Here is a 9,697-nt window from a genome sequence, read left to right on the forward strand (position 1 = left end):
TTTGTAGAAGAGAAAGATGAAAAAAGAGAAAAGAAAAAAACTGTCGGATCCACTCAAAATAGTATATATTTTGCCTTTAATTCACATATAGTATCTCTATATCTGCTCACACTAACGTGATCATTGCAAAAAGGGAAAAGGCAAACAGAGAACACAAACACAGAAAAAAAGGGTAAGCTAGAGACAAATAATTTTTTAACATATCCAGGAGCAAACAGTTTATTAAACAAATTATAAACATGCAATTCAGTAAGCACACAAGCATGTGAAGGCAAACAATGCAAGACTTTTAAACTCAATTATTTGGATACATATAAAGAGATCGGATCGGATTCACCGGATGTTTGCACTTGTGGTGGCCTCTACTGCTCTGCAAAGCCATTGCTAATGGGTTTTACCCTACCATGCACAAGGTTAACATTCAATCATCTAGGTGGTCATTATCCTGCCAAAGACTAGGGTCTCCGGCTACTCTTACCACTTGAATCAGTACGCTCTATGTGAGACTAATTGATTTTTTAGAGTTTCAGGATGCAACATTGCTTGAATCCTTATCTAATTATATACACTACAACACCATCATGAAATCTCACCAAGAGATTCAAGGAATTATGTCTAACTCATGCCACATCCATGTTCTCACACCATATTGATATCGCTTAAGCTAGAAATTCTCGCTTAAGCTAGACTGATCTCGCTTAAGCTAAAAATTCTCGCTTAAACTAGATTGGTTTCACTTAAGTTAAAATTTATCGTTTAAGCTAAATTGACAGATTTTCACTGATTTCAACGTGCAAAAACCCAATGTGAGACTAGGGTCTCCGGCTACTCTTACCACTTGAATCAGTACGCTCTATGTGAAACTAATTGATTTTTTAGAGTTTCAGGATGCAACATTGCTTGAATCCTTATCTAATTATATACACTACAACACCATCATGAAATCTCACCAAGAGATTCAAGGAATTATGTCTAACTCATGCCACATCCATGTTCTCACACCATATTGATATCGCTTAAGCTAGAAATTCTCGCTTAAGCTAGACTGATCTCGCTTAAGCTAAAAATTCTCGCTTAAATTAGACTGGTTTCATTTAAGTTAAAAGTTATCGTTTAAGCTAAACTGTCAGATTTTCACTGATTTCAACGTGCAAAAACCCAAAATCCCAAACAACAAAAACTAAAGAAAACACAAACACATTGCATAAAACGTTGCCATCATACTTCATGCTTTTAAAAAGGGTAAACAAATCAATCATGGGAGCAACCAAGTAATTAAGGTAATTATACTGTCAATCTCGCTCAAGTTAGAGAGCTCTCGCTCAGGTGATAGGAGTTTCTCGCTCAAGCTAAAAGATCTTGCTTAGGCTAGATTGCAAACAAGGAGCACGATAGGTTTTTGCGAGTTCTCACGCTTAAGCGAGACCTTCTCGCCTGAGCGAGATTACTCATCGCTTAAAGCATAAGCTCGTCGCCTGAGCGACAACTCAAGCAGAAACTAGGGTGAGTTTTTGCTATTTTCGCTTAGGCAAGAGTGACTCGCTTGGACGAAAACAACAGGGTTCTCTCCTGCTCACGCATGCAAACCAGAAAATCAACACAAACCACAACCAGCTTCATTCTTATACAATCATAGTCATCAAACATGCATCTTAAACATAAAACAGAGCCAAAACATACAAGATACTTCAAGAAAACGTAAAAACTCTAGCTTCCCTTACCTGGCAATATGTTATCCAATCAACGCATACACTCCAAGAAGAGCACCACAACTCACAAGGCGAACTAAAGAGCTGTAAAGTACGAACATAAGGGTGGGAATAAGTCTCTAGTGACAAACCCAAGACAGAACCAAGGCAGCTGAGCTGGAAAAGAAAATAAACAAAAGATCAAACTTAACTTATATGGAAGAAGCATGTTTCTACTAGCTCGGGAGAGGAAGAAACTTATGTCCTAGCAGAACTTTTGCTTCAGAACTATAATATAAGCAAGAGGGGAAACTATTTCTAAAAAAATGAGACAAAATGAGAATGAATGACTGGGAAGACTTCTGGAGTACTAAGGTAGACTAACTATGGGCCCTTACTCATCAAAGTTAAGCCCATTCACTTAAAACAAAAGTGGATCTTACATTTAGGTTGACTTAACCTAATCATAACGTTAAAAAACAATTAATTATAATAAAGAAACTAAAATGATATTTGATACTCTCTTTTTCTAATCTAATTTTATGCAAAAAGCTTAAAATGGTCAATTTTAAACAGCTAATTTTCTTGTTTTCCATTTAAATAACCTTATTAAATTTTGAAATAAAAATGAGTTAGCTTCGTGTTTGAGTTGAGTCTCTAATAATCACTCCCCTTTACTCTTTTCGACTTAAACACTTTTACAATTAAGAAATTTATTTATAATCTCATTTTACGAAATATTTTTTAAGAAAAAATGAAAATAAAATTTAATAAAATTAATTTTATTTAAAATGATAATGACCAACTAAAATTTAACAATTATAAATAAAAATTAAAAGAAAATACATAATTAAATAAAATTTAAGAAAGTTTCGAGTCTCTTATAAATTTAAAATTTTCAGATTATTATGTAATCAAATTTTTCATTTTTTTAATTGAATATTTATCATTAATTTTTTTTCAATACATGTTATAAATTTTATAATTAATATAAAATAATATTATAGATTGCTACCGTGGATGAGATCAAGTACAAGCAAGAGGGATGAATTGATTGTACAAAAAATTATACCTTTTTAATTTAAGAATGTCTTTCAAAATATTCTTTAATCAATTAGTGAAGAATGGATGAGATGCTTAGTTTATGAGTCTTCAAAGACATGAAAATAAGCAAAGAGGATAAGGAAAGAGACAAGAGATAATTGATTTTATACGGTTTGATTCAACACGAATCTATATCCAGTTTTCTTTTAGTAAACCAAACTAGAAAATTTTTACTATGTCAAAGAGTTTTACAAAAATTGCATGTGCTCCTCAATAATTTTAAACCTTAAGATATCAAGACCTTAAAAACCCTAGCAAGAATTACTTCCTAATGTAATGCTACACACAATTACATCAAGAATATCACCTGCACAATGACACAAAATTGAAAATTAATTAATAAAAGCTATGGAACAAGTTGTAAATCAAGCTGAATTTACATAATCATCCTAAGCCAAGCAAGAACATCCTTCCACCAATCAATCTTGAATAAATCTTGATGAAGAAGTTGAAGTTGATTAGTGCTCACTAAAGAACACTCCAAGAACTCTCTAATCTCTCTTTCACACTTTCAAAATCATGAAAATTAGGGTTCTTCAATTCAGAGACACATTGGATTTTTAAACTGTTTTTTGTCGCAATTAATTTGATACTGAGTTCAATGCTCATTGATTAGACTTACCATAATTAATTACATTAGTATCTTTAATTGATTAATATGACAATTTTTTCAAAATTTAGTATTCTTTTTGTGTCAAAGATACTTCTAATCAATTTTGTTGTGATTAATATAGTATTAAGATATCTAGTTTGGCTCACAACATCTCTAGACTTAATCACGCAATAATCCTAATTATGACACTATTACATATGATTTTTTTTTCTCTTAAAACATCATCAAAACTAGAGTATTGAAACTTTGAATTTGTTCCTTTAAATAACATAGCTAATATTTAATAATTGATTTTATTGTTTTAATTGAACATTTATTAAATACGATAATAATTATAATTTTCGATAACTTGTATGCTATCACCTTTAACAACGTTTTACTGTCCTTGTAAATGATGATTACAATCCTTTGCTGTCTGTATTATTTTTAATTAACATAATTATTTTTTTCTTTATCTTATTGTTTAATTAAAAATATTATTTTTTTAATATGTAGAGACAAAACAATATATGGGTATGATAACAATCACATATCCAAATTAATGAAAAATTTAAAAAATAAAATTTCAATTAAAAAATAAAAATTAAAATTAAAATATTCAATAGAAAAAAAAATTAAAAAATATTCAATTAAAAATGAGATATTGAATCACCTCCAGCTTGGACAGAAGGGAGACATTCTAAATTCTTAAATAAAAAATAAATAAATAAAATAGGCTCTGATTACTAAGTATACCCTTTTGATTAAGTGATGAACTTTTGATCCCATGTAAGGGACTTGAAACCTAATATCAATTAATTTTTGTCAAACTTTTATGTTCGAAGTTTTTTTCTCATATATGTTCCGTTGCAGAAGGAAAGTAGGTGCGAAGAAAGATCCACATTATAACTATAATTTGATAAAAAAAATGTCATATTATTTATAAAAAAAAATATAATTACTGATTTGGTACTAAAACTTTTTGATTAAATTTAATTTGGTATCCAAACATTGATTTGTTCAATTTAATACCCCAATTATCTAAAGAGTTATTTCCGTTGAAGTTAATTCGTACAGGACACGTGTCAAACTACAAAAATTTTAATTTTTTAATTTTTTTTAAAAAAATAAGTTTTTATTTTTAAATTTTTTTCAAATTTTTTTTTTTCAAAAAATTTTAAAATTGCCATGTGTCAGTTTATTATCGTGCCACGTGGCAACTTACAATCATGACACGTGGTAGTGGTAATAGTTGTTCTCAATTTAGTACCTCAATTTAACTTTTTGATTCAATTTAGTACCCTAAGTTTTTAAAATAATCAAATTTTGTCCTTTCCAAATTGAGACCAAATTAGTAACTAAGTTTAATTATAACTTATATATACATGTTAAAATATTTTATTTTATACAAGTGAAAAAAATTTCATGTGTAAAAAATTATAAATGTTAAAATGTAAAAAATAAAATAATTTAAGTATTTAGGTGAAATGATTTGATGTATATATTAAAAAAGTTATTATAACATATATATATATATATATATATATATACATATGTATATATGTATATATATATATATATATATATACATATGTATATATGTATATATACATATATACATATATATATATATATATATATATATATATATATATATATATGTATATATATATGTATATATATATATATACATATATATACGTTGTAATTAAGCTTATTTACTAATTTGATCTCAAATTGGAAAGGACGAAATTTGATCATTTTAAAAAATTGGGTACTAAATTGAACCAAAAATTTAAATTGAGATACTAAATTGAAAATAACTATTACCACTGCCACGTGTCATGATTGTAAACTGCCACATGACACGATGATAAACTGACACGTGACAGTTTTAAAATTTTTTGAATTTTTTTTTAAAAGAATTGATGAAAGATGTTATTTTAGCCTTTTTTGAGAGGATTAAATTAAATAAACCAAAAATTTGGATATCAAATTGAACTTAACCAAAAAGTTAGTATACCAAATCAGTAATTATATTTAAAAAAAAAGAGTGGGGCTGGGCCAGCATGCTTATTAGGAATATTAGGAAGAACATCGTTGTTTTGGATTGCTGCTGATACTCTTAGATGTTTTTCAAGTATTACAAGATCCACAAAACATATATACCACCCAACAGAACCAATAAACCTTGAACAACCACTGACTATTACTATAAACATCTCTACATCATCTCTGTTCTTGCTAAAATTACAAATTAACCACATGGATCTTACAACACATCAAAACACTGCAGACTAAAGTACCATATCATCTAAAGCAGTAGAAGAACAGCACACGACACAAATGATTTCTTTTTGGAAAACAAATAGAACTCTAATCCCAAAAGTATGGCTCTTGTTTTCCTCCACCCTCTGATCCAACTCCCTCTGTACAATCTCCGTAACACTCGCACCAACCAAATATTCAATGAATGGCAACCATAGACGCTTTTGGGGAGCTGGATTCACCGGTGGAAGATGCCAACCATCACTTTTGTCTTTATGTGATGGTTTGCTTATTAGTGACTTAAGACACGTGAATTGTAACGTGGGGAGCTTATGGGAGAATTTTAGACATATCCCTGTTAGATCTGTTGTATTTCATATGACTCTTAACAAGTTGTCCAGCTGCAATTGCCGACATGAGTGATAGCTCCCCCGCTAGGACTGAACCGGCTACAATGGTGGCCAGTAACCTAGAATTTGCACCAGGACATTCTTTACTCGCACCCTTCACACCAAGTAAATTAAGACATGCAGACTGAGATGCCAGTTGTGTGCCCCCTCCTACAGTACCAACCTGACAACCACAACAAAAAAGTTTTAACTCATTCCCAAAGAAATATGTCTAAGGAGATTAAAACAAAAGCCAAACATAAAACAATGACAGTGAATCTTGGATTTTGATGATATATTCTTTTAGGAATCAAAGAGCAAGGTAAAGGACGCCACCACTTGGCCGGCCTGAATCATAGGCCAATACAAAAACGTGCATCGCATGCTTTATATGTGTAATGGGACCACCCACCACCAAATGCATCTATCTATAAAGATACTAATATCCCGCTACAAAAAACTGTATTCTTTCGTAAAATATACAAACTGAGGTGGTCTGAGTCCACCTACCCTATTCATTTACTATATTTTCTATTCATTTCTTTCCACGTGCATTAAATTATCGTTTTTCCATCTTAAGAATCAAAGAGGGTCTAAAAGATGAGAGAATGGTTGTACCTCAATTGAGGGCATGGTCACAGAAACGTGAAGGTCTTTGCCACCATTGACAGCTTCCATCATGGTGATGCAGTGAGAACTCTCCACATTCTGGGCAGGATCCTGACCAGTGGCAATGTAGATGGCAGACACGATATTGCTAGCATGTGCATTGAAGCCACCAAGAGCACCAGCCACGGCTGAGCCAGTAAGGTTTTTAAGCATGTTAAGCTCAACTAGGGCCTCTACACTGCTCTTCAACACCTTATTGACCACCTCCTCCTTGATTATAGCCTCACACACCACGGACTTCCCACGTCCTTCAATCCAGTTCACAGCTGCTGCTTTCTTGTCCGAACAGAAATTTCCTGGACCAAAGCAAAATTTCAGCTACTGCCTTCAAACATGGCAAAGGAAAGTGCAGTAAAAACACATAAAGAAGATCATGTTTACCAGAGATTCCAATAACATCCATGTCAGGGAAGTCTGTCTGAAGAAAATCAAGGACATTTTGAACACCTTTAGACACCATGTTCATCCCCATGGCATCACCAGTGCTGCATCGGAATCTCATGTACAGATTCTTGCCCGCAATAGCACACTGAATACTCTGCAACCTCGCAAATCTGCTTGACCTGCGCATATATCCATTACATATTACTCATCATTCATTATAACAAACCCGCAGTAATGATGGCTTGCAATAGTTCTAGAAGACAAAAAGCGATGATGACACATCCACAGGAATTCCTATCACTTCGATCGATCAACATAAACAAATAAAACAAAAAAAATAACCGTAACATACTACAGCCAAAACTACCAATTCCTCGCTTGGATTCAGTCAATTGTTGTATACATTTTTTTAGATAATATGGGTCCCGTTTCTTACAATAATCAAAACAAGCCTTACAAAAGCACTCCCAGATATACCCATCAACAAAACCATTCACAGTGGTATTCCAATTTATCTCGTTGTGAAAACAACTAAAATTGGATCCGGTCGATTAACGAAAAAATATATGTTCCTCAAATTGCGGAAAAATAGAAAGAAATGTTCCTTTGCTTACTAACTTTTCCTAATTTTCACACGTGAGAGTAAAACTTTGGTAGCAAACCATAAAACAAAACGGATAAAAAAACAAAAGAAAAAGGAACTTTCAACGAAATATAAAGGCGTAAGATTATAAACACTAACATCTCGCATATGACGTTTGAGAGACATCCTCAAGCACATGGCAATCATTGATGGTCAAACGCATTCGTGCAAGAGACATTGGGCCGTGGTTTCGGAAATAGCAATGTAAAGCGTCGCAATCGGAACATAAAGAAGAAACTTGGAAAAGAAAGAAAAAAAGCGAAGGAGAAAGAGATAGAAGAAGAGAGTACTTGTTGAAAACGACAGAAAGGGAATCGTAGTTGAGAGGATCCTCCAAGAAGAACTTCAACTGCGCAGCGCGCTGAGCAGAGGGCAAGCTCACAACGGGTGCTCTGGTCATGCCATCTCTGAGAAGCACAGAGGAAGCACCACCAGAGACGTAAATAGCTTTGCACCCTCTGTTGGTGCTGGCAACCAGACACCCTTCAGTGGTGGCCATAGGCACAGTGTATTCCTTCCCATCCAACAACAACGGCCCCGCCACTCCAACGGGAATCTGCACGAACCCTATCGGCATCTCGCAGCACTGCCCCAATATCGACTCGTAGTCGAACCCCTGCACAGGTAAACCCTCCAGCGACCGACCCGTCAGCCTCTGCACCGCCTCACGCCGGATCGAAGCTGCCCGACCGCAATCGCCGAGGCGCGACTCCAACGCGTACGACGGGACTGACCCCGACACCACTGCCTCCACGACCTCCTTGTCCTCGGGAGACAACGAAATCGGTGATGGTGCCGGTGCTTGTGCTGCCTCGTCAACAGCTTTTAGCGGTGGAGGATTTGATAACTCCATTGATTTGTCGACGGATGTGGAGAGTGGGAGAGGGATTTGATTTTGTTTTTTCGGGGAGTCGAGGAGCGCGGCGGGGCAGGGGCCAGGGGCGCGAGAGTCTTCGCGGAGGATGGTCTCCTCATCGGAGAGCTCGTCGAGGGAGGCGCGGGAGGCGAAGCCGAAGAAGCCGAGGAGGTAGACGGCAGAGGCGACGAGGGAGACTATGGCGGCTGTTTCGGTGGGAGTGACAGCATGGAGGGGAGTGGCAGTGCGGATCTTGTCGCGCCAACGGTGGAGTAGGAAGTAGGCAACGGAGAAGAATACACCGAAGAAGAGGGCGTTGGTGAGGTAGAGAGGGAGGAGCGTTTGCGATGGCGCGTGGGAGTTATTGAGGGTATCGTTGTTATTGAGCTTCTGGGTTTTGACGCGGTCACCGGAAGCGGGAAGGAATCGGCGGCGAACGTCCATTTTGGGAGTGGAAGTGATGGAGAAAATGCAGATGCAGAGGGAAAATGTGAAACCCAGAAGCTGGTGGATGGTGGAAGAAGTTGAAGGGAAAGAGGAGAAAACGAAGAGCGAGAGTGCTAGAAATGGAATTGGAGTTGAAAGGAAGAGCGAGAGTTTAGAAGGTTTTTTATAGAAATTCTGAGCTTGCCGCGCTCCACCGTTGCCCACGCGGACAGCGTGCTTCCCTTCTTTCTCCCACTTTTTTTCTTTTTTATTCCATCCTCCTACGTATCGTGGAATATTCACATGTTCCAATTTCCTTACTCCATGCACCCACCTTCTTCTTCTCTATTTCACTTTCACTTTTCTCTCTCCCTCTATCCCTCAAATTTTAACATTAAGACAAAAACAATTCTAAATCACTGCTCCAACATATACCATTGTTGTCTTGTCAGGCTGTCCCAAATGTTACGGTTAATTCAGGTGCAGTAAATAAAATATCACCTTATTTTACTAAGTTGGTTCGCATGTGATTGGTAATTTACCTTTAAAATTAGGTTGGAAATTTATTGAGAGGATTTACTCTCTCTACCTCAAATAAAATATATGGCAATGAAGCCTTAAATATCACAAATTGAATGTTTTTTTCATACACATTTCCTAAATATTCGGTGATGATAT

At 35.2% G+C, this 9,697-nt stretch overlaps 1 protein-coding gene across 1 annotated transcript; it reads right to left on the reverse strand.

Annotated features, from left to right (window-relative positions):
* Positions 1-5,467: 5,467 nt before the first annotated feature.
* On the reverse strand, positions 5,468-9,260 carry LOC114178197 (3-hydroxy-3-methylglutaryl-coenzyme A reductase 1-like). The gene is made up of 4 exons (XM_028063958.1): positions 8,028-9,260; positions 7,092-7,273; positions 6,660-7,006; positions 5,468-6,225 (listed from the first exon to the last, which is right to left on the reverse strand). The coding sequence occupies exons 1-4, from the start codon at positions 9,035-9,037 to the stop codon at positions 5,983-5,985; spliced, it is 1,782 nt and encodes a 593-aa protein (XP_027919759.1). The 5' UTR covers positions 9,038-9,260; the 3' UTR covers positions 5,468-5,982.
* Positions 9,261-9,697: the final 437 nt, after the last annotated feature.

The sequence above is a fragment of the Vigna unguiculata genome, chromosome 3 (assembly GCF_004118075.2).
Source record: "Vigna unguiculata cultivar IT97K-499-35 chromosome 3, ASM411807v1, whole genome shotgun sequence".
Classification (NCBI taxonomy): domain Eukaryota; kingdom Viridiplantae; phylum Streptophyta; class Magnoliopsida; order Fabales; family Fabaceae; genus Vigna; species Vigna unguiculata.

Bases quoted from the DNA above. Each gene is read 5' to 3' on its own strand.
- LOC114178197 (XM_028063958.1), bottom strand. From the start codon at position 9,037: ATGGACGTTCGCCGCCGATTCCTTCCCGCTTCCGGTGACCGCGTCAAA. The intron at 7,274-8,027 runs GTACTCTCTTCT...ATATATGCGCAG, and splicing joins CTTTCTGTCGTTTTCAACAA to GTCAAGCAGATTTGCGAGGT. The intron at 7,007-7,091 runs GTAAACATGATC...GCTTTGGTCCAG, and splicing joins GGATGTTATTGGAATCTCTG to GAAATTTCTGTTCGGACAAG.